The 25,211-nt window shown below is 50.6% G+C and overlaps 1 protein-coding gene across 10 annotated transcripts in view; it reads left to right on the top strand.

The window, feature by feature from the left end:
• The window catches only part of UBR5 (ubiquitin protein ligase E3 component n-recognin 5), a 168,082-nt gene that overhangs the window by 134,777 nt on the left and 8,094 nt on the right, over window positions 1-25,211 (top strand). For all 10 annotated transcript variants that reach the window (XM_073590088.1, XM_073590087.1, XM_073590084.1 and 7 more), the window contains 7 exons: window positions 20,837-20,942; window positions 21,038-21,182; window positions 21,277-21,407; window positions 21,799-22,035; window positions 22,129-22,213; window positions 22,895-23,050; window positions 24,037-24,150. In XM_073590088.1, coding sequence (XP_073446189.1) covers window positions 20,837-20,942; window positions 21,038-21,182; window positions 21,277-21,407; window positions 21,799-22,035; window positions 22,129-22,213; window positions 22,895-23,050; window positions 24,037-24,150 — 974 coding nt within the window. The remainder of the gene's footprint in view (window positions 1-20,836; window positions 20,943-21,037; window positions 21,183-21,276; window positions 21,408-21,798; window positions 22,036-22,128; window positions 22,214-22,894; window positions 23,051-24,036; window positions 24,151-25,211) is intronic.

Below are 25,211 nucleotides of genomic sequence, written 5' to 3'. Positions count from 1 at the left end.
CCCTTACCTGGACGATCTCCTGATCAAGGGCTCGTCCCGCCAAGACTGTCTTCACATAACCTTGGATGTCCTCAGACGCCTCGGATGGATAGTCAACAAGGACAAGTCCACTCTGCGCCCTACCCAGCGTCTGACCTTTTTGGGCATGGAGTTCGATACGAATCTAGCCCGAGTGTTTCTACCGAGGGACAAGTTTTCAACCCTTAGCAAGGGGATCCAGTCCCTTCAACGCTCGAGGATCATGTCCCTTCGGCCCTGCATGAGAGTCCTGGGGAAGATGATGGCCTCTATGGAAGCAGTGCCCTTTGCATAATTCCACTCTCGCCCTCTCCAACTGTTCCTCCTGTCAGTCTGGGACAAGACCTCATTTTCTCTGGATCGCCCCATTCTTCCGCTCAGACAATCGCGGACTTGGTGGACGTTGCCGGCGTCAGTTCTCCGCGGAAGATCCTTTCTCCCGCCTCGATGGCAGGTCATCACCACTGATGCCAGTCTCCTAGGATGGGGGGCGGTCTACTATCAGAACGGCCCAAGGGCGTTGGAACGCCCAGGAGACTCTTCTGCCCATCAACCTTCTGGAGATCAGGGCAATCTTCCTCGCTCTCCTTCGTTGGCAGCATCTTCTCGTAGGCAAACCGGTCCGCATTCAGTCAGACAACGCCACGGCCGTGGCGTACATAAACCACCAGGGCGGTACTCGCAGCAGGCAGGTGATGTCAGAAGTGGCAAGGATACTCCGTTGGGCAGAGCGTCACGTGCCGGCGATTTCCGCCGTTCACATTCCAGGGGTGGAAAACTGGGCAGCCGACTTCTTGAGTCGCCAAGGTCTAGCGTCAGGCGAATGGTCCCTTCATCCCACAGTCTTCAGTCAGATATGCCAGCGTTGGGGCACCCCGGACGTCGATCTCATGGCATCTCGGATGAACAAGGTTCCTCACTTTGTAGCCAGGTCCAGGGCTCCTTTAGCCGTCTGTTACGACGCCCTAGTAATTCCTAGTAATACCTTACCTGTTTCCTCCGCTTGCCCTGATCCCAAGAGTGGTCAAAAAGATAGTCAGAGGGCATCCCAGTCATCTTAGTGGCTCCAGACTGTCCGAGACGCCCTTGGTACGCGGAGTTGGTGAACATGCTCGCGGACGTCCCCTGGAGGCTTCCAAACCGTCCAGATCTTCTCTTGCAAGGCCCCCTTTACCAGCAGAGTTCTCAGTCTGAGTTTAACGGCATGGCCGTTGAGGCCGCGATTCTGAGGGAATCGGGGTTTTCCGACCGGGTCATTCAGACCTTGATTAAGGCTCGGAAGCCTGCTTCCTCCCGCATTTACCATAGGTACTGGAAGGCCTTTTTTCGTTGGTGTGACGAGAACGATGTTTATTCGGACTCCCATGACAGCACCACGAGAGAGAGGGGATCCGCCCTATAGGAACAGGTAACCTACAGATACAAAAAGGGCGGCACCTCTCCCACGCATCAGTTTGGTTTCCTGTTCCTGAGGGGACGGGATCCTACAGAAGAGCCGGATCCCAGGCCGGCCAGCCGATACCGGTAGCGAGGGGGTCTCCTACCTCGGCCTGGTGCAGATCTCCTGGAGGACGCCACGGTGGCCCAGGATGGGTGTCACGGCGGTGGCGTGTGCAGCAGGGAGCGGCGTCCGGAGGATGTCCGTCTCCGGGATTAGGCCGCCGCCGGTGAGTATATTCCCCCCGGGGGTTCCCGGCTCCGGCGGCGCAGGTACGACGGCAGCGCGGCTGCAGGGGGCTGTGACCGGGTGGCGCTGCTCCCGGGCGTCCCGCGTGACTTCCGGTCTTTCCCGGGGTAGCGGTGACGTCAGTGGGCGGGCGGAGGATGCGCTTCCGGGTCAGCGCGCCACTGCGCATGCGCGAAGGATCCAAGATGGCGGCGCCCATCGGAAACACCGATAGCGTCGGCTTTCGGACCGGGTCCGGCGCCAGCTGGGGTAGGGAGCCCTGTTAAGGGGGGGGAGGGGCGCGGAACGGATACTGCTGACCGGAGGAGGGGTATTTAGGCAGGACCCCGGCAGGGTACCTTGCCTTGGCCACATTATTACAAGCAGCAGCGTACAGCAGCAGCAGCAGTGGTAATGGAGAGTGATCGAGAGCAACACCAGCAGCAGCGGCAGAAGCAAGGGCGACAGCAGCGGCAAACATCACTGCCGCCCCTGGATGACCTTCGGCAGGTCAAACAGAAAAAGAAAGTGTCCCGTGACAGTAATGAGCGGCCGGGACGAAGTGACCAGTCCACTCGTAAGAGCTCCTCCAGGCATACAGGAGCATCGGCTGAAAGAAATCCCCCTCATTCTCCGGTACTTGATTGTGGCACTGGTAAGTGATCTTCGTGAAAGTTCACTCAGTGACGGGACCCCCCTTCTGTGGTGTTTTTTTTTTTTTTCTAGGGGAAAAAAAAGCTACAAGTAAGACTAAACATAGGGAATGCGCACTCTGTGCATGCCCATTACCGGACGCATGCCTCAAATTGTGCCCCCCCTGTATTCAGCAGACAGTGGCAGAAGAGTCGCCCGCGGTAGCGGCGAGTTTAAGGGACATTGTCAGGGCAGAAATGAGGGAAACCCTAAAGTCCTTATCCCAGCCGGAAGGTCTAAGGGGCGAGGTCCCGGCGGAGTCCGATTCCTCGGTAGAGTGGAGAAAAAGCAGAGACTCCCAGGCTTCATCTCCCTCGTCCTCCTCAGGAGAAGAGGACTCGGGGCGATTTTGTCTGCCTCTTGACTGGGTAGACAAGCTGGTCAAAGCAGTCAGCGGGACAATGGAGGTAGAGGAGCCTAAGCCCCAATTGTCCATGCAGGATGTCATGTTCTGTGGGCTGGAACAGAGGAAGCGGAGAGTCTTCCCGTTAAATCAAAAGATCCAGGATCTGATCCACAGAGTGGAAAAAAACGGATAAAAGAGGGTCGCTACCACCAGCCCTCAAACGCAGATACCCCTTCGACGATCCGGCAGTGAATACTTGGGACAGAGCCCCCAAATTAGATGCAGCCATTGCAAAGGCATCGAAAAAATCCTCGCTGCCCTTTGAGGACATGGGATCCCTTAAAGATCCCCTAGACAGGCTGATACTTTCCTTAAAAACACCTGGGAAATGGCGGCCGGGTCCTTAAGACCAGCAGTGGCTTCAACGTGCACGGCCAGGTCCATGATGGTCTGGTTGGACCAGTTGGAGTCACAACTAAAACAGCTACCGACCATCCAAGAGGGAGCAGCCTTCCTAGCAGATGCCTCAGCGGATGCAGTGAGAATGGCCGCCAGAGCAGCAGGTCTCTCTAATGCAGCTCGCAGAGCCCTGTGGCTAAAGTGCTGGCAGGGAGACATTCAGTCCAGAGCAAAGCTCTGTGCGATTCCATGTGAGGGCGAATATTTGTTCGGAGCTGTCCTAGACGAGCTGCTTGAGAAGGCGGGGGACGACAAGAAAAAATTCCCAAACCCTTCGTCTGCGTCCTACCGTCGTCCATTTGGAAGGAGATTCGGCCAGGGGAGAAGGCGCAACTCTTCGCCTATTAGAGATCGCCCCAGATGGGAAGACAGGAGAAGAGGTACGGGCTATATGTTCACACGCTCGTCGAGAGATCAAAAGAGACCAAATCAATGACTAGCAATTCCCGTGGGGGGTAGACTGTCATCCTTCTTCCCGGCATGGTCACAGATTACAAATAGTGACTGGGTGCGCAAGGTAATATCCACCGGGCTTAGATTGGAATTTACCCAGATCCCGCGGGATACCTTTAAACTAACCCCCTTAAGATCTTCTCATCTCGAACAAGCGGCTTTAGAAGCGGAAGTCTTGAGCCTATGCCAAAAAAATGTCCTGGTAGAGGTTCCAGAAGCTGAAAGAGGAAGAGGGTTTTACTCTCCCCTGTTTCTAATCCAGAAACCTGATAAGACATTCAGAACGATTATAAACCTTCGTTCCCTTAACGAGTTTTTGATCGTACATTTAAAATGGAGTCCATTAATACAACAATAAAAATATTGTTTAAAGGTTGTTTTATGGCAGTCATAGATTTGAAAGATGCGTACTATCATGTACCTATCCATACAGACTTCCAGCAGTTCCTGAGGGTGGCAGTTTCAGTAGATGGCACAGTGCGTCATTATCAGTATAGAGCCCTTCCCTTTGGTCTCTCGGCAGCACCCAGGGTATTTACAAAGATAGTGGCCGAAGTTATGGCTCATTTACGGGAGGTTGACGTCTTAATCATTCCATATTTAGACGATTTCTTGATTGTGGGAAAATCAGTGGGTCATTGTAGATCCAGGTTACAAAACCTCGGATGGATTTTAAACTACGAGAAATCCCGACTCCAGCCCTTGAAAATACAGAAGTTTCTAGGCTTATTACTAAATTCAGAGACTCAGCAGTGCCTGCTGCCACTAGATAAATTACAAAAGATACAGGAGCAGGTTCTTCGGGCAATTGATAGTCCATCTATGACCCTCAGACAGGCCATGTCCCTGTTAGGCTCTCTAACTTCATGCATCCCAGCAGTCAGGTGGGCACAATTCCACACCAGAGCCCTTCAAAACGACATCTTGGTTAATAGCAGGGCCCTGGAAGGCTCCTTACAAGGTCGAATGTTGCTAAGCCCCTCAGCTGTTACATCACTGAGATGGTGGCTCGATAGCAAGAACCTAGCATCAGGGGTGCCCTGGATAACACAGATAACCCGTATTATAACCACAGACGCAAGTTCCTTTGGTTGGGGAGCCCATATGGGGGACATAGTGTTACAGGGACAGTGGGATTCTGATTCTGAAATCTCATCCAACCAGAGAGCTATTGGCGATAGAACGGGCAGTCAAAAAACTCATTATGTATCTACAGGGCCATCATGTGAGGATACACTCGGACAACCAAGTAGCGGTAGCATATGTCAACCACCAAGGTGGAACCCGCTCCAGCGCTCTAATGCAGATAACAGAACGGCTCCTCCAGATAGCAGAGAGAAATTTTCTGTCTTTAACCGCGCTCCACATCAGCAGAAAGGACAACGTAAGAGCAGACTTTTTAAGCCGCAAGGCTCTAAGACAAGGAGAATGGTCTTTGAACAAAGATATTTACCACCAGATTGTCCGCAGATGGGGTCAGCCAGAGGTAGACCTCTTTGCCACCAGAGAAAACAGAAAAGAAAGATCGTTCTGCTCTCTGAACCCCAGGGAAAATCCCCTGGCGCTGGATGCCCTCCTGATAAGATGGGACTTTTCTCTGGCATACGCCTTCCCGCCATTGAATCTTCTTCCTCTGGTAGTCAGGAAGATCAGAGAGGATCGGGCAAAAGTCATACTAATTGCCCCCTTTTGGCCTAGGAGGACCTGGTTCGCATGGTTGAGGACCATGTCGGTAGGCGATCCCTGGGTACTGCCGAACCTTCCGGATCTCCTCTACCAGGGGCCAGTCAGCCACCCACAAGTAGCGGGACTTCACTTGACGGCGTGGTGTTTGAAAGGTCACTATTAAAGGATAGAGGGTTCTCCAAGAACTTAATTGACACCCTCCTAAAGAGCAGAAAATTAACTACCACTAACATCTATGCTAGGACCTGGAAACGCTTCCTGTCCACCTTTCACTTTGACGTCAGAGACGGAATTCCCACGAAACATATTCTGGAATTTCTCCAGAAAGGTTTCGAATTGGGTCTCTCCACAAGTACATTAAAAGTGCAGGTTTCAGCCTTAGGGGCCCTGTTTGCAGGTGATATTGCAAAAAATTATTGGGTAGCAAGGTTCATCAGAGCAGCGGCCAGATCGAGACCTATACACAAAGACAGATATGTGCCGTGGGACTTAAACTTAGTCCTTACAGCCATGACGGAAAGTCCGTTTGAACCTTTAGATTCTGCCTCACTAAAGGTTATATCTCTTAAGGCAGCATTTCTGGTAGCGATAACATCCGCACGTAGGGTGAGCGACATACAGGCACTTTCCAGATTGCCCCCTTACACAGAGTTCTTACAAGATAGAGTAATCCTAAGGCCAGATCCAGCATACCTTCCCAAGGTAGCAACACAATTCCACAGGACACAGTTCTGCCTGCCTTCCTTCCTCCTTAATCCAACCAACCCTAAAGAGCAGAAACTTCAGGCATTAGATATTAGGAGGTGCTTACTTACATATTTAGCAGCCACGGATCCTTGGAAGAAGGAAAACGCATTATTCCTATCCTTCCAAGGTCCCAGGAAAGGATACAGAGTATCAAAACGCACGTTAGCAAGGTGGATTAGGGAGGCTATCTCTCTTGCCTACACAGCAGGTGGCGGCCCAGCTCCACAGAATCTGAGGGCGCATTCCACTCGGGCCATGGCATCATCCTGGGCAGAAAGATCTGGAGTATCAATTGATCAAATATGTAAGGCGGCCACCTGGTCATCTCCTTCCACCTTCTTTAACCACTATCGGTTAGACATGGGTGCCTCCTCAGACCTCACCTTCGGGCTAAGGGTGCTGCAGGCTGTAGTCCCTCCCTATGTTAGTTTACATCTCTGTAATTCTCTCGTGGTGCTGTCATGGGAGTCCGAATAAAGTATTAAGTTACGTACCGGTAACGGTATTTATTCGGTCGTCCATGACAGCACCACCTGAGAGAGGGGATCCGCCCTTTAGGAACAGGAAACCTACAGATCAAAAGGGTGGCACCTCTCCCACACATCAGTTGGTTTCCTGTTCCTAGAGGACAGGACTCTCTACAGATCGTCCGTCAGAATCATCATGGAATACCCAGGCCGGCTGACCGACCCAGGTAGCGAGGGGGTCTCCTACCTCGGTCAGTGCGGGGTCCCTGGAAGCGCCACGGTGGGGCCGGGTAGGTCACCACGGCAGTGGACGAAGCAGGTGGAGCAAGGGTCCGGTGGATGCCGTCTCCAGAGCCAGCACCTGGTAGGTATGCCCCGGTGCGCTTCCCCAGGCCCGGTCCTCCGGGTCAGTGCTGTCTCCTGGCCGGGCTCATGGCGGCGGGCGCGGGGGGTGCTGGCACTCCGGGCGGGCCTGCGCGGCTCCTTCGCGCGCGCTCCCGCAGGGCTCTGTGAGCGGCGGAAGTGACGCGGCGGAAGGGGCGGAGCGATGGCGCCGATACCGGAAGTCGGGTGCCGGCGGCCTCCGGCGCGCGCCGCGGGTGCATGCCGGTCCGGGGGTCGCGAGGCGACCCGGCGAAGGCGAGGGGGGCCGGAGCATGGGGGAGGGAACGCAAATGCCGGGGGGTGGTGCTAGGACAGTATGCCTGCTAACCCGGACAGGAGGCCATATAAGGCAGATGGGGACGCCGCTGGGGTGCTTCTGAAGGCCCCAGCAATGGAGACGTCGGAAGCCCCCTTAGTCCAGCAGGACGAGACGCAGGAACACCCGCAGAAACAGGCGAGTGGCCAGCAGAAGAGACAGAAACGAACCAGCGACCAGAGCCGCGAAAGTTCCTCCAGAAAGGACCCTCCTGCCTCCCTCCGTGATCCGGTACCTGCCTCATCTGCATGGGTAAGAGATCTCCGTGAATGTACCCTGATGCAGTGTTCCTTTATGCTTTTTTTCAGGGGAAGAAGGTTACGGGAAAACAGAAACACAGGGAATGTGCCCTCTGTAGTTCCCCCCTTCCAGATGGCCACCCTAAAAAATTATGCCAGCCATACATACGGCAGACGGTAGGAGTTATTAAGGACAGGGAGTCCAGGGGTAGATTGTCAGGCCCTTATACTCTCCCCCGTTTATGCAGGTAGCGGAAGAGACACCTGACTTCACTTCAAACCTGAGAGACATGATCAGGGCAGAAATGAAAGCTTTACCTCAAAGAGAACCTTCTAGGAGAAGAGAGGCTAGTGGTTCAGGCTCGGAGGCCTCAGTCGCCCCTGGGAAGGGGGACAATTCCTCGGCCTCCTCGTCTTCCTCGGATGAAGACTCTAGCCGGTTCTGCTTCCCCTTAGACCAGATGGACAAATTAGTGAAAGCTATACGGTCCACCATGGGGGTAGCGGACAAAAAACAGGAACTCTCAGCACAGGACATTATGTTCGGGGGGTTGGACCCCAAAAAACGTAAAGCCTTTCCATTAAACGAAAAGGTTCAGAGCCTAATTGATAGAGAATGGAAGAGACCGGAAAAAAGGGGCTCCATGCCACCAGCCTTTAAGCGGAGATACCCCTTCGAGGACCCGGTAGTAAATAGATGGGATAAAGCCCCGAAACTAGATGCTGCAGTAGCCAAAGCATCTAAAAAATCCGCCATACCATTTGACGATATGGCCTCCCTGAAAGATCCGTTAGATAAGAAAGCGGATTCTTTCCTTAAAGGGACATGGGAGATGTCAGCAGGCGCGTTAAGACCAGCGGTAGCTGCCACCTGTACAGCCAGATCCATGATGGTCTGGCTAGATCAGCTAGATTCCGAACTAAGAGATGGAGCATCAAGATCATCTATTCGGAAAAATTTACCCATCATTCAGAATGCCGCAGCGTTTTTAGCCGATGCTTCTGCAGACTCTGCAAGAATGGCGGCAAAAGCCGCAGGTCTGTCTAATGCAGCGCGAAGAGCGCTCTGGTTAAAATGCTGGCCAGGAGATATTCAAACCCGGTCCCGTCTCTGTTCCATTCCCTGCGAAGGGGAGTACCTATTCGGTCCCGTCTTGGACGAATTGTTGGAGAAAGCTGGAGATGACAAAAAGAAATTTCCCAGTCTCCCGAACCCCTCGTACAGACGTCCCTTCGCCAGGAAAGGGGTTTTCCGGAGAAGGCCGTCCAGAGATCAGGGCAGATGGGATGATAAAAAAAGGAAAGGTACAGGATTCATGTTTGGGGGAGGGCGCCAGGAAGGTCCAGCTCGGGATACGAAAAAGCCGCCCCAATGACTAGTTGCCCCGGTAGGAGGGAGACTAGCTGCCTTCTACCCATCCTGGTCTCTGATCTCCAATAGCAGCTGGATATTGGGGATAATAGCCGTGGGACTACGACTAGAGTTTTCTAGGGTTCCCCTTGATCAATTTAAAATCACCCCTCTCAGGTCATCTGCGGCAGAACAAGCTGCCCTGGAAGCCGAGGTTCATATCCTGTGCGCTAAGAAAGTCCTGATAGAGGTTCCGGAGGAAGAATGGGGGAAGGGATTCTACTCCCCTCTGTTCCTGGTCCGCAAACCGGACAGCTCCTTTAGGACAATAATTAACCTTAAAGCCCTCAACAAATTTTTGGTCATACGTCCCTTTAAGATGGAAACCATTAAATCTGCAATAAAATTGCTGTTCAAAAATTGCTTCATGGTGGTGTTAGATTTAAAAGACGCATACTACCATATACCCATCCATGCAGGCCATCAGCGGTTCCTCAGAGTGGCGGTTCATTTGGATGGGTCAATTTGACATTTCCAATATGCGGCCCTCCCTTTTGGAGTGGCAGTCGCTCCCCGAGTGTTTACTAAGGTGATAGCGGAGGTCATGGCCAATCTACGTGAATCAAACATTCTGGTGATCCCCTACCTGGACGATTTTCTCATTGTAGGTAAAACGGCAAACCATTGTTTACAACAGCTACAAAAGGCAATGTCTGCCCTAGAACGGTTAGGATGGTTGCTGAACGTCAAAAAGTCCCGGTTGCAGCCAATGAAAGTCCAACAATTTTTGGGCCTAACCCTGGATTCTGAAAAACAGGAATGCCGTCTGCCTCCGGACAAGCTCGTTCGCCTCCATTATCAGATCCTGAACGCCTCCAATAACCCCACCATGTCCCTCAGAAAAGCCATGTCCCTTCTAGGCTCTCTCTCGGCCTGTATCCCGGCAGTCCAGTGGGCCCAGTTTCATGCAAGGAAACTACAGAGCGAGGTCTTATTACATCAAAAAGTCCTTGGAGGTTACTTGGAGGGTCAGCTAACCTTATCCCGTAACACAAGGGAGTCCCTAGAGTGGTGGTTACACAAGGATAACTTATTAAAAGGGGTGCCCTGGGAGTATAACGTAACCCGCATAGTCACCACGGATGCTAGTCCTTACTGTTGGGGAGCTCATATGGGTGAAATTTTAGTCCAGGACCGATGGCAACATCATCAGTTAGGAATGTCATCTAACCTAAAAGAATTAACGGCAGTAGAACAGGCGGCTAAAAAGCTCCTTGTGTATCTACAGGGCCATCATGTACGAGTGTTCTCCGACAATCAGGTCACCATGGCATACATCAATCACCAAGGCGGGACTCGTTCCAAACCCCTGATGTTGGTAGCAGAACGGTTGTTCCATCTAGCAGAACAATACTTCCTATCTTTAACAGCATTGCATATAAAAGGAAAAGACAACATCACGGCAGACTTTTTAAGCCGCAATCGGCTAAAGCAAGGGGAATGGTCTTTAAACACCTCCATATTCAAACTGATTGTTCAAAAGTGGGGATATCCAGAGGTAGACCTATTCGCCACCAGAGACAACACTCAATTGGAACAATTCTGCTCCCTGAATCCCAGAGAAAATCCTCTGGCGGTAGATGCCTTCCTGATAAACTGGGACTTCAAACTAGCCTACGCCTTCCCTCCCCTATCTCTTCTACCCCTAGTGATGAGGAAAATCAGGAAAGACAGAGCAAGGGTGATAGTTATCGCTCCGTTTTGGCCCAGGAGAGCATGGTTCTCATGCCTCAGGACCATGTCGGTGTCCGATCCTTGGGTTCTGCCGGACATCCCGGATCTCCTGTCCCAGGGCCCAGTCTTCCATCCTCAGGTGGCTGGCCTTCATCTGACGGCGTGGAGTTTGAACGGTCATTATTAGAAGAAAAGGGTTTCTCCACAGACCTAATTAACACCCTTCTTAAAAGTAGGAAAATCATTACCACAAAAATTTATGTCAGGATTTGGAAAAAATTCCTTCAAAACTCAGAAGTAATCGCTGGGGATTCAGCACCTATAATGCAGATATTAGAGTTCCTACAAAAAGGTCTAGACATGGGACTCTCTACCAGTACCCTTAAAGTACAAGTGTCAGCCTTGGGGGCTCTGTTTAGCTGCAACATTGCTGGTAATTATTGGATAAGCAGATTCATTAAGGCAGCAGGTAGATCCAGGCCAATAATGAAGGATAGGTTTATGCCGTGGGACTTGAACCTAGTCCTCACTGCTATGACAGAGACTCCATTCGAACCTATCTCGTCGGCTTCCCTAAAAATCCTGTCCCTCAAGGTAGCCTTCCTGGTAGCTCTGACATCAGCTCGCAGAATAAGCGATATTCAGGCCTTATCTAGGTGTCCTCCTTATTTACAGTTTAAAGAGGATAGGGTAATACTCAGACCTGATCCAGCGTACTTGCCAAAGGTAGTTTCTAGTTTCCATAGGACACAGGAGATAGTTCTGCCATCCTTCCTCCCTAATCCAACTAATGAGAAGGAAAGGAAACTACACACCCTGGATGTCAGGAGAGGCCTCATAGAATATCTGTCAGTCACTGATCCCTGGAAGAAAGATAATGCCCTATTTATCTCTCATCAAGGCCCCAGAAAAGGTTGTAGAGCATCAAAAAATACACTAGCCAGATGGATTAGAGAGGCGATTGCAATAGCATACACATCAAAGGGCAGGTCGCCACCCGGAAAGCTGAGGGCGCATTCCACCAGGGCAATGGCAACCTCCTGGGCCGAAAGATCAGAAGTCTCCATTGACCAGATATGTAAGGCGGCTACTTGGTCCTCTCCGAGCACCTTTTATAGTCATTATAGGCTAGACCTAGGTGCTTCCACAGACCTCTCTTTTGGTATAAGGGTGCTGCAGGCTGTAGTCCCTCCCTAAAACTGATATTACTCTCTGTAAATCTCTCAGGTGGTGCTGTCATGGACGACCGAATAAAGTCTTAGTTACTCACCGGTTAACGGTATTTTTCGGAGTCCATGACAGCACCCGTATATTCCCTCCCTTATAGTTTAATTGGGGTGTGCACGTCTTTTTTCTTGTATATACCCACTGGTGATAAGTTATAATTGTAAAGAATACTGTACATAAATCATGCATTAACCTTGGAAGTCCTCTTGTGCTCTGTAATCCAACTGATGCGTGGGAGAGGTGCCACCCTTTTGTATCTGTAGGTTTCCTGTTCCTAAAGGGCGGATCCCCTCTCTCAGGTGGTGCTGTCATGGACTCCGAAAAATACCGTTAACCGGTGAGTAACTAAGACTTTTTCGGAAGCCCATGACAGCACCCTTAGTTCCCTCCCTTGTTCACATATAGGGGTGCACTCCTTTAGAAGATTGTTAATAAAATCACCTTATGGGGGAGATGGTATAAAATAATTCTGGTAAATAGGGTAGATAGGTTGTATATATTATATGTTGTGTACTAACCATGTTAGCCTCTCAAGCTCTGTAATCCAACTGATGCGTGGGAGAGGTGCCGCCCTTTTTGTATCTGTAGGTTTCCTGTTCCTATAGGGCGGATCCCCTCTCTCTCGTGGTGCTGTCATGGGCTTCCGAAAAATACCGTTACCGGTACGTAACTTAATACTTTTTCCACTATCATTCTCCATTCCTCCCATTCTTGGTTTCCTCCAATCTGGTTTGGATGCGGGCCTATCCCTCAGTACCCTCAAAGGCCTGGTGTCTGCCCTAGCAATCCTCTTCCAGAAGGATCTAGCTTCCTTACCGCAAGTGAAGACTTTTCTCCAAGGAGTCGCCCGTGTGGCTCCTCCTCATCGTTCTCCGATAGATCCATGGAATCTCAATCTTGTTCTTGGCGCTCTCCAGAAGGCGCCGTTTGAGCCAATCCAGGATATCCCTCTGTCTCCTTTCATGGAAGGTGGCTTTTCGAATCGCCATTACATCCATCAGGAGAGTTTCTGAGCTGGCGGCCTTATCCTGTCGTTCTCCGTACCTTATCCTCCACCAAGATAAGGTTGTTCTCAGGCCAGTTCCTTCTTTCCTTCTGAAAGTGGTATCTCCCTTTCACATTAACGAAGATATCGTCCTTCCATTGTTTTGTCCTGCGCCTGCTCATCCTCTGGAAAAGTCGCTCCACAAACTGGATGTAGTGAGAGTCTTGCGTGTTTACCTTGCCAGGACCGCTTCCTTTCGCCAATCTGATTCCTTGTTTGTCATTTCTGAGGGTTGCCGGAAAGGTCTTCCGGCTTCCAAATCCACAATTGCTTGTTGGATTCGGTCTACCATCCTGGAGGCCTACCGTCTTCAGGAGAAACTGCCCCCTCCGGGAGTGAAAGCCCACTCCACCCGGGCTGTAGGGGCTTCTTGGGCTGTGCGGCACCAGGCTTCGGCCTTACAACTCTGCAGGGCCGCGACCTGGTCGTCTTTGCACACCTTTGCGAGGTTCTACAGGGTTCATACCCAGGCCTCGTCTGATGCAGCTCCTTGGTAGGAAGGTTCTGCAGGCGGCGGTGGTGCATCGACCGACCTAAGCCCTTCCTTATTTCGTTCCTTTATTGTTGTTCCCACCCTCGGGACTGCTTTGGAACGTCCCATGGTTATCTGTGTCCCCCAATAAGGCGATAGAGAGGGATTTTGGGTTCTTACCGTAAAATCTTTCTTGGAGCTTTCATTGGGGGACACAGCACCCTCCCAGTTTAAGTAGTACCGTGTTGGGTCTGAGAGTCCCTTGTTGAGTTGGTACATATGTTTATGGTTTTTGGTTGCTTCTCCTACTGCTTTTTTCACCAAATGAGGTGCTTGGTGCCTGTCGGTGGGTGTATAAGTTTCTTGTTTTGCATAGTGTCAGCCTCCTAGCAGCAGCAGCAGCAGCATACACCCATGGTTATCTGTGTCCCCAATGAAGGCTCCAAGAAAGATTTTATGGTAAGAACCCAAAATCCCTCTTTTTGTAATATTCGCTGAACACAGCTGAATGTCATTGGAGTCGATGGGAGTTGAAATGAGAGATTCCGCACATATTTGATCGTCAAACTGAAAATTCCGCATGATTTAAGGTACCAATATGGCACGAATATGGGAAATTCAGATTCAGTGACGGATTCTGAACATATTCACTCAACTCTACCTCTCAAAGACGGCATCCTTCAGATGTTCGGATGTCATCATTGAGGGTCGTCAAAAGGGACTGCCTGCCTCCAAGTCTATCACCCGCTGGAGCCGTTAAGCTATACTGGAGGCTTATCGAAAGTATAGACCACTCCCTTCAGGAGTGAGGGCTCCACCCATGTGGTGGGGGCCTCCTGGAATGTTTGCCACCAGGCCTCGGCAACTTAGATTTGCAAAGTCGCCACCTGGTCATCCCTTCATACCTTCACAAGATTATATAGGGTACATACTTGCGCCTCAGCTGATGCTGGCTTAGGTAAAAAGGTGCTGCCACGGCTATTGCCTGGCCTGCTTTGAGCACGATAGTCTGCTCCCTCCCTTAGGACGTTCCATGGTAACCTGTCTCTCCAAATAAAGCGATAAGATTTTTGGTACTCGCTGTAAAATCTTTCTTTGAGCTTTTATTGGGGGACACAGAACCCACCCTTTATTTATTTTTGGTGCCTATGTTGGGCCTGAATATAGTTTGATTCTGCTACTGCTTTTTCACCGACTTGCTTTGTGCCAGTCAGTGGGTGTACCTTGCTCGGGAGGAGCTAACTTTTTTTCCTACAGTGAGTACCAAAAATCTTTTTTTTTTTTTTGCTCATTCTGCCATCATTGGTGAATAAAGTCTCCAAGTCACACAAACATGGTGAATTTAAAGAAAATTATCCATTGTGTTTTTATGGGTGAAAGTGGAGAAATAAACCAGATGTGAGTACAAGGCTCTGCTCTTCCATTCAGATGCTATATAGAATCCGTTCTCCTCTCCCTCAGTATATCTCAGGAGACAATCTCACCAGGTTTGCACTCACTTTTGTAAAGTGAAAGTAAAACCGGCTTCCCTATTAAACTGATGAAAATCTGATTTCTCGTTCGCCTTATTGGGGGACACAGAGACCATGGGTGTATGCTGCTGCCACTAGGAGGCTGACACTATGCACAAAAAAAGGTTAGCTCCTCCTCCGCAGTGTACACCCCACCGACCGGCAGGAAGTTCCTCAGTTTAGCTTAGTGTCAGTAGGAGGTGGACACGGGTCTTTCATTAGACCCATATCTACCTCGATGTGCGTCGTTCCTTTTCAGGTTCCAGGAGGGATACAGTGTGAAGAGTCACAACTGTACTCCCACAAAGAGGCTATGAGTACGGCGTGTACTGCCACCCCGTATCCTCTTAGTTCTCCGGGCGGACCACAGGCTGAGCACAGGTGTCGTGCCAGCGAAAACAGATGGTCCTTGCCCCCCGCCTCCCACCCACTCGCCCACCAGAGCCTGTCGGTTGGACGAGGCGCGAATATGTAGAAGATGAGCAGACAGCGTGGGATACAGAAGGTACCTTTATTGGAGCACCGGAACATAAAGCCACAAGATGACCTGGGAGCGGCGCCAAAGTAGCGCCGCAGATTCTCGCACTGCTCGCGCCGTCCGACGGTCGTTGCATCCCTTTTTGGCCCCGGCGGCGGTGCGGGCCTTCACCCCACCGCAGGTATTCTTGTGAGGGTTGCGTCTGGGAGCAGGGCTATGGCGGCGTCTCCTTTAGGGGCGGACGCGGCTGCGTCGCAATTCTTCCGCGCCGCCCTGTGCTGACAGGCGGCCGCCGTTTCAAATTTAGTCCCCGGCTTCAGTTTGGGCCTTTGCACCCGTCGCGGCCACGCCCCCCGTTCATTATCATAGGCCGGCTGCGCTCCCGCCCGTTCCTAAGCCCTCCCACCGCCCCTCTAGTCTTGTGGCTGGGAAGGGGGAGGAGGCGGTTCTTCCCTCTGGTGCAGGCGGCTAGCTCCGCCTTTCTTCTTACACAGAGACCGCGCTTTTTGATTCCTCACATCAGGCTGCCGCCATCTTTGCAGCCTGACAGCCGGAGACTACAGCAGATGCCATCTTTCGGGGACACCGGACCGTGAGTAGTTCTGCAACTGCAGACTGACACCCTACCCTGCCTTGCTGTCCCCCAACCCTCCAACACTTCCGCAGATTTTTTTTTTTCTCGCATGCTCCTCTTGCAATCGCAAATTCCCCTCTGCCGGGACTGCAGCAATCCCGTTCAGCAGGATGCCGTCAAGGAGCCATCTACTGCGCCACGTGAAATCGAACCCCCCATTCCTGGCTGGGCCTCGTCCCTTTCACAATCTGTGGCAGACCTCACCAGGGTGTCTCGGTCCCTAGTTGGCCGTTCTTGATAAGTTGCCCCTGGACACTTCTGCAGGGTCCAGCAGGTCGCAAGACGTTCCATCTGAGCGAGCTAGCAGATGCCGCGAAAGGCCCAGGCAGGATCCACGGCTGGAATCCTCTCCTGGTCTCTCATCGGCACCTAGTCCTTCCCAGCAGTCGCCCTCCCGTGCCTCCTCACCCGAGTCAGGTGAAGCGTTCTCGGATATGTCCTCTGAAGGGATTTTAGAGCTGGATTCTGACCAGGACGCGGACATGAAGGTTACGGTACAGAACCTCATTGCTGCGATTAACCACACCTTCGAAATATCTGACTCCCCTGCGAAATCCTCAGATCAGGAGGTTTCATTCAGACGGGCACAAACACCATCCAGGGTATTCGCCTTCCACTCTGAGTTTGGCAAGATCCTTGCCAGGGAAAGAGAAAATCCGTCCAGGCGATTTCAAAGAGGGAAGCGTCTCGGCGTGCTGTATCCGTTGGCTAAAGAGCTCTCTGACAACTGGTCTGCTTCCCTGTCGGTGGACGCACCCGTGTCCAGACTTTCTAATAACACGGTTCTCCCGCTTTCAGGTGTAGCGTCACTAAAGGATTCTAATGATAGAATTATAGAATCCTTGGCAAAGTCAGCATTCGCGGCGGCTGCAGCGGCGCTATGTCCAGTCTTTGCCTCATCTTGGGTGGCAAAGGCCATAGCCACTTGGGCAGAGGATCTCCGTAAGGGCATCCTAGATATGGCCCAACCAGAGCAATTGACCGATCTGGCCAACCAGATTTCCCATGCAGGGGATTATCTGCTTTCTGCTTCCTTGGATGCCGCGTCTCGCGCTGTTCAGGCGTCAAGCAACGTTGTGGCAATCCGACGTACAATTTTGCTCAAGGCTTGGCAGGCGGACTTGTCTTCTAAAAAGTCTTTTACCAATCTGCCTATTCATGGAGCGCGTCTCTTTGGGTCCCAGCTGGACCAGATTATTAAGGACGCCACTGGAGGCACGAGTTCTCTCCTCCCTCAGTCCAAACCTCGCAGACCCCCGCCAAGGCGTCAGTTTCGGCCCTTTCGGGCTTACCGCCGCTTCAATACGGCAGAGAACTTCTCTAACCAACAAAGACCACAGGTACGCCAGGATAGAAAGACGGTGTCCTTCAGACCCACTCCCTCCTGGCGATCTCACTCCTCCCAGGGCAGACCCTCCAGGTCCAGATCTGGACGGTCCACGTCAGCATGACTGTCAACGAACTCCCGAGGGTCCATCCCAATTGGGAGGTTGACTCCGTTTCTTCAGGGATACCTGGCTGGCCTCAGTAGAGGACGCTTGGGTCAGGGAGCTTGTATCTTCAGGGTACAAGATAGAGTTCATTTCTCGTCCACGGGATCGCTTCTTCGAGTCCCGTCCTCCAAAAGATCCAGCCTTAGTTCCGGGGTTCTTGCATCCATCGCCTCTCTCCTCAGTTCCGGGGTGATTGTGCCCGTTCCCGAATCAGAACGTTTCACAGGGTTTTCTTCAAACCTGTTCGTGGTGCCGAACAAAGGCGGGACAGTTCGCCCCATCTTCGACCTCAAATTACTCAACAGGAGAGCCCGACTGCGTCATTTCCGAATGGAGTTTCTTCGGTTAATCGCTTCCATGGAGACGCAGGAGTTCATGTGTTCAATAGACATTCAAGATGCCTATCTACATGTTCCCATATTCTCCGGGCATCAGAAATTCCTGCGATTCGCCAGGAACATTATCAATTTTGTGCACTGCCGTTCGGTCTTGCCACCACACCCAGAGCATTTACAGAGATCATGGCGGCGTTGATGGCCTGGTGGAGAATCAGAGGTCTCGTTCTTTTTCCGTACCTCGACGACATTCTGATCAAAGCTCCATCCTTTCGTCAAGCTCGCCAAAGTCTTACCTGACCAATTTCGGGTGGCTCATCAACGAAAAGAAGTCTTGTCTTGTCCCGACACAAAGTCTTGTGTTTCTGGGTCTATTGTTCGACACTCGTCGATCAAGGGTTTTTCTCCCTCAAGAGAAAATTGGCTCCCTGCAACGGGATGTACGATCGCGGCCGCTCATGAGACTTCCATCTCTCCGGACGACCATCAAAGTCCTGGGAAAGATGGTGGCGGCAACAGAGGCGGTCCCCTTTGCCCAATTTCACTCCAGACCTCTCCAACTCGGCATCCTATCCCGGTGGAACAGGTCTGTCCTTTCCCTGGATCGCCCATTTCGTCTTTCAAACCATGTCAAGCAGTCCCTCAATTGGTGGCTGACGTTTCCTCTCATCTCCCTAGGACGGTCATTCCTCCCCTTTCACTGGCAGATTGTGACAACGGATGCCACCCTCCTCGGCTGGGGGGGCAGTGTTCCGCAATCACACTGTTCAGGGTCGTTGGTCAACTCAGGAGTCAGCCCTGCCATTCAACGTCCTCGAGATACAAGCGATTTATCTGTCTCTCGTTCACTGGGAGAGACTTCTCAGGGGACTGCCTATCCGGATTCAGACAGACAATGCCATGGTGGTGGCATATGTCACACGCCAGGGAGGGACGCGGAGTGTCTCAGCCCTGGCAGAAATGTCCAAGATTCTTCATTGGGCGGAGGCTTCAGTCCTGGCAATATCCGCGGTACACATTCACGGCGTGGACAATTGGGCCGCCGATTTCTCAGCCACGAGGATCTCGCGGCGGGAGAGTGGTCCCTACATCCGGAAATATTTCTTCAACTTGCCGTCGTGGGGAACCCCGGACGTAGATCTGCTAGCTTCTCGCCTCAACAGAAAAGTTCCACAGTTTGTATCCAGGGCTCGAGATCCTCTCGCGGTGGGCGCCAATGCTCTGGCCATTCCTTGGTCACAGTTCGAGCTCCCCTACCGGTTTCCTCCCCTGCCTCTTCTTCCCAGGCGGCTGAAGAAAATCAAGGCGGAAGGAATTTCAGTCCTCATCTTCGTCCCGAATTGGCCCAGTAGGGATTGGTTCGCGGACATCGCCAACCTTCTCGCGGACGCCCTCTGGAAGCTTCCAGACTGAGCAGATCTGCTGTCTCAAGGTCCGATTTGCCACCCCAATTCTCGGCCGCTCAATTTAACGGCGTGGCTGTTGAGGCCGAGGTTTTGTAACGATCAGGATTTTCCGATCGAGTTATTCATACCATGATCTGAGCCAGGAAGCCATCGTCTTCCAAGATTTATTGCCGTTCTTGGAAGAACTATTTCACTTGGTGCGAGATCAATGACATTCCGCCCATGTGTTTTTTCGCTCCCTTCTGTCCTGGCGTTCCTTCAAGCGGGGCTGGATGCGGGTCTTGCCCTCAGCTCTTTAAAGGGTCAAGTGTCGGCGCTGTCCATTTTATTTCGGAAGACGGCTCCCGTCCTCAGATTAAAACCTTCCGTCAAGGTGTGGCTCACATGGTTCCTCCGTACCGAGCGCCCGTAGATCCATGGGATCTTAATCTGGTTCTCGAGGTTCTGCAAGGTCCTTCCTTTAAACCTCTCTGGGATGTTTCCCTTTCTCTCCTTTCGTGGAAAGTAGCCTTTCTGGCAGCCATCACCTCCATCCGGCGCGTGTCGGAATTGGCGGCCCTCTCTTGCCGCTCTCTTGGTATTCTACCAGGACAAGGTAGTTCTGCGGCCTCCGCCCTCTTTCCTTCCTAAGATTCTGTCCACTTTCCACCTGAATGAGGACATTGTTCTCCCGTCTTTTTGTCCGGGTCCAGCTCACCCTCGGGAGCGGTCCTTGAACAAGCTGGACTTGGTCAGGGCGATGAATGTCTACCTAACTAGGATGACTTCTTGCGGAAGACAGATTCTTTCTTCATCATTCCAGATGGGGCGCGGAAAGGTCACCCGGCCTCCAAAGCTACTATTGCTCGCTGGATCAGATCGGCAATTTTGGAGGCCTACCGGGTCAAACAACGAGTGGTCCCTCCGGGAATTAGAGCGCACTCTACCCGGGCAGTGGGTGCCTCCTAGGTGGTACGTCACAGAGCTTCCGCGCTGCAGCTTTACGAAGCTGCAACCTGGTCATCGGTTCACACGTTTGTAAAATTCTACAAGGTCCATACCTACGCTTCGGCAGATGCCAGCCTAGGTAGAAGGATCCTGCAGGCTGCGGTAGGGAGTCCGCTGGCCTGATGGAAGTTTGTTTTTCCCACCCCAGGGACTGCTTTGGGACGTCCCATGGTCTGTGTCCCCCAATAAGGCGAACGAGAAAACAGGATTTTTGGGTTGCTTACCGTAAAATCTGTTTCTCGGAGCCTTCATTGGGGGACACAGCACCCTCCCATGTTCTACAACTCTTGTTATTATGTTGGTTGGTTTGAGTTGTCTGTTCTGTTTTCAATCTATTCTGTTACTTCTCCTACTGCTTTCTCACTAACTGAGGAACTTCCTGCCGGTCGGTGGGGTGTACACTGCGGAGGAGGAGCTAACCTTTTTTTGTGCATAGTGTCAGCCTCCTAGTGGCAGCAGCATACACCCATGGTCTCTGTGTCCCCCAATGAAGGCTCCGAGAAACAGATTTTACGGTAAGCAACCCAAAAATCCTGTTTTAACGACATGTATGTAAGGGTCTTGTCCTTAGATCAGCTTTGAGAAAAACCAAAAGCAGATGTAATCACTTGACTTAAAAGTGGCTTTATCACTGCATCAACACCAACTTTTTTTTTTCCCATATATAATTTATAATTTTTGCTTTTAAGGTTTAATGCAAAGACTAAGAAATCGAGGGGAGAGGGATCGAGAAAGGGAAAGGGACATGAGGAGGAGCAGCGGTATACGAGCTGGTTCTCGTCGGGATAGAGACAGGTACATATTGGTTTTACCCTTGTTCACGTGTAATATTATTGTGTTGGCTTTCTTTCTTTTTTTTTTTTTCCTGAGTAATACCGTTTTTATTTTAGGGATTTCAGAAGACAGCTATCTATAGATACCAGGCCGTTCAGACCAGCCTCTGAAGGGAATCCCAGTGATGACCCCGACCCGTTGCCTGCTCATAGACAGGCCCTTGGTGAACGTCTGTATCCAAGGGTACAAGCCATGCAGCCGGTAAGGACAGTTCAGTGGGAAAAAAAAAAGCTTTCTGTTCCACTTTCTTTTGTAGTCGTAATGTGGTGTTTTTAAGACTATTATTTCTCTTCAGGCCTTTGCAAGCAAAATTACCGGCATGCTGCTAGAATTGTCTCCGGCACAGTTACTACTTCTGCTGGCCAGCGAGGACTCTCTGCGAGCCAGGGTAGACGAGGCAATGGAGCTGATTATAGCACATGGAAGGTACAATACACCACCCCTGCTGTTGTGCAAAGAATCTTATATAGAACATGATTAAAGGGGTCATCAGAAACTTATTTTATCTTTTTTACTATGAACTTAAGCACTAATTAGGCAATTGGCAACTACCTACCTGTTCTACTAGGAGTCAGCTCAGAGCAGTCACTTCAGCTATTCCCATCAACTGGGTGTGCTTGCCGATGTCATGCTAATTGACAGCAGGCTCCCCACTGCCGAACCTTGGGAATCCAGGGGTCAATCAGCATGACATCTGATTCCCACGCTTTGGCAGCGGGGAGCCTGCTATCAATTAGCACCGCATCGGCAGTCACACTCAGGCTTGTTGTAGTAAAAGAAATTAAATAGTCCTTGGTAACCCCAATATTTTATCTAGGGAAAATGGAGCGGACAGCATTCTTGACCTTGGCTTGCTAGATTCATCTGAAAAGGTGCAGGAAAACAGGAAGCGCCATGGTTCCAGCCGCAGCGTGGTCGACATGGAGTTGACGGACACAGATGATGGAGATGATAACGCACCCTTATTTTATCAACCGGGTAAAAGAGGCTTCTATAGTCCCAGGCCTGGCAAAAACACAGAAGCACGGTTAAACTGTTTCCGGAATATTGGCAGGTAATGGCAGATCATCAGTGTTTGTGTGTGTGTATATGCGAACCGCTCTATAAATTGACAGCTTATTAATCATTGTGCTGTGTTCACCTCCAGGATTCTTGGCCTGTGTCTGTTGCAGAATGAATTGTGTCCAATCACATTAAGCAGACAGGTTATCAAAGTTCTTCTGGGCAGAAAAGTAAGTGTACTCTATTTGGTGGCCTTCGTTTTTTAATTGAAATCGATTCCTAGGTTTGCTCAGTTTTTTACAACAGATCTTATGGGGGTTGGAGCTTTGTGTAGAAGCTCGAAGGGGGATTTTTACTGTTCTCTTAAGTGATCTCTTGTTTTGTCATCGGTGGTTGCTGGCAAGCAGAATTTATGAAAAATTGATGACTCTTCAAGAGCACACTTCTGGCCGCCTGCTTTTGCCTGGGAGGCAGCACGGTCCTGATGACTGACATTTTAGACCAGCGGTGGTGGTGCTCGTCTGAACTGTGGTTTCCCAGGTTGCTGGCTAAGGCCGCTTCAAGGTGCAGGGACGTTGAGCTGAGTTTGATCGAGCGATCTGGACTGCTTCAGAGCAGCATGAGCAGGCTGTAAACCAAAGAGCCTGCTTGTTCCTTGTGTAGGTAATTGGCCAGGCAGGCTGGAGCTGCAGGCTGTCTGGCATCCTAGGCATGAAACTGTATACTATAAAATTAAAAAAAAATCTGATTGGAACGCAAAATATTTTTAGTAAGTAGTAAATTGCCTTTTTTTTTTTTTTTTTTTTTTTTTCCAAGCACTTTGCAATTTTACCAATTCATGAAATTAAGTCAACCCCTTAAATTTAGATATACATGCTGCGCTAATGTTTGCTTTTCATTATTAATCTAAGGTGAACTGGCACGATTTTGCGTTTTTTGATCACGTGATGTATGAAAGTTTGCGGCAGCTGATTCTTGCCTCCCAGAGTCCTGATGCAGATGCGGTGTTTGCATCCATGGATCTAGCCTTTGCGATAGACCTGTGCAAGGAAGAAGGTGGTGGACAGGTATGGCTGCTAATGATTTAGCCCCACACTGCCTGCATGGGGAAAACTTCATAACACTGCATATTGTCACTGCATATTCCAGCATAACTGGGTCAATATTAATGTATCCTGGTTATTACATTATATTTGAGCTAAATCTGACAGATTTTGATTATTTTGTACATTTAAAATTTAACGACACTTGACGTATATTTATGTCAAAAGTAGTGTCCCCCCCCCCCCCCCCCCGCCTTTTATGTGGGCTCGCACTTCGTGCCCACATCTTTCACCACACATGGCTAATTTACAGTCATAATGAAATAAAAAAAAATTTGAAAATTGCATTACTTCTGCAATTTCAACAAAGTTCCAGTGTGTTTTTACTGCTTTCCAGTTCATCATGTTAAAATGAATGGTGTCATTCAAAAGTACACTTAGGGTACGTGCACACGCTGCGGAATCCGCTGTGGAAAAATCCGCACGGATTTTGCAAAAACCGCAGATAATCCGCAGGTCCAAAGACCTGCGGATTATCTGCGGTTTTGCCTGCGGTTTGGTCCTGCGGATTCACTATCTCCACAATGGTGGAGATAGGAACCCGCAGCGGTTTCCGCAGAAAGAATTGACATGCAATTCTTTCTGCGGATTCAAATCCGCGCGGTTTTTTCCGCAGCGTCGGCACAGCGGTTTTTTTTAACCATTCAAATGAATGGTACTGTACACCGCAGCTAAAACTGCTGCGTGTCCGCAGCGGCCAAAACCGCTGCAATCCGCAGCGTGTGCACACAGCCTTAGTCTTGCAAAAAACAAGCCCTGGAAATATGAGTCATGTATTTTCCAATAAGGAGAGCAAAAAATGCAAGCACAAAAAGCCCCAGAAAATCAGTCATGTGGCAATGCAAATATGACATCTGTTGGCTGTGTCGTGTACCTATATATATATATATACTTCGGTGTGTGGAAAAAAGATACGGAGATGTTTTTTCCCATTCTGTGTTTCTCCTCAGGTTGAACTTATCCCCAACGGTGTAAATATCCCTGTAACCCCTCAGAATGTGTACGAATATGTCAGGAAATATGCCGAGCACCGGATGCTGGTCGTAGCGGAACAACCTCTCCATGTGAGTTGTCATTGATTTTGAAGTGTAGTATGTGATTATGGTCTCTGTTGGGTTGAATTTACTCTGGTTTTGTGCAGATTTTGGGCTAAATCATGACCCCATATTAAAGTGAAAATTGTCACTGGTTGTCTTGAGATGCTGATGGTTACAGCGCAAAGCTTGTATTCTGAGACTCTGAAAATGCATTGGAAACCTGCTGACTTCTATTTAAAAGTGTTTTGGTGGTGCGCTGGGCCCCTTAAGGTACTGTCACACTAAGCAATATCGCTAGCAATATCGCTATAACTTGTGACGTTATATTGATATTGCTAGCGACATCGCTGTGTCTGATACCTACGACCGGCTCCCCCGCTGGTTATCGCTGATCGCGTGAGAACAGGCTGGACTGTTTCTCGTCGTCAGCTTCCTGCTGGGCTTCCTGTGGAGAGACGAGCGATGAGCGTGGAGCCGGGCGGGAGGACGCAGGATCGCCTAGTGTGACAGGTAAGTAGCGACCCCCGTCCCCAGCGATGTCGCTGGTGAGATCTGCCTGTGTGGCAGCTCACTAGCGACCACTTGGTGATGTATCAGCGATCCTGACCGCGTCATATCGCTGGTACATCGCTAAGTGTGACAGTACCTTTAGGGAGTCTCTTGGTGGTGCGCAGGGCCCCTTAGGGAGTCTCTTGGTGGTGCGCAGGGCCCCTTAGGGAGTCTCTTGGTGGTGCGCAGGGCCCCTTAGGGAGTCTCTTGGTGGTGCGCAGGGCCCCTTAGGGAGTCTCTTGGTGGTGCGCAGGGCCCCTTACTGATACAAAGCTGCTGAATCCCTCAAGCAGAAAATTAAGGGGCACTGCAAACAGTAATAGGCAGCACCCTAAGTGGAGTGCTGTTTCCTTTTGGTTTCTGCTCCACTGAGTGGAGCTGAGCCTTTTTCAACAGGTACTACAGGGCTGAACTCATCTGCCCCTTCATTTTAGCAAACATTTAGGTCTTGGCACCGATGTACCCACAATTCAAAACTTTTAACAAGTGTCTGACACGTAAGATTCATAAAATGATTATTAAATGGTGTAAAACAAAGC

Source organism: Dendrobates tinctorius, unplaced genomic scaffold (genome assembly GCF_039654945.1).
Source record: "Dendrobates tinctorius isolate UK_male_01 unplaced genomic scaffold, ASM3965494v1 ptg000116l, whole genome shotgun sequence".
Lineage (NCBI taxonomy): Eukaryota > Metazoa > Chordata > Amphibia > Anura > Dendrobatidae > Dendrobates > Dendrobates tinctorius.
This window is presented reverse-complemented; position numbering and strand designations above follow the sequence as displayed.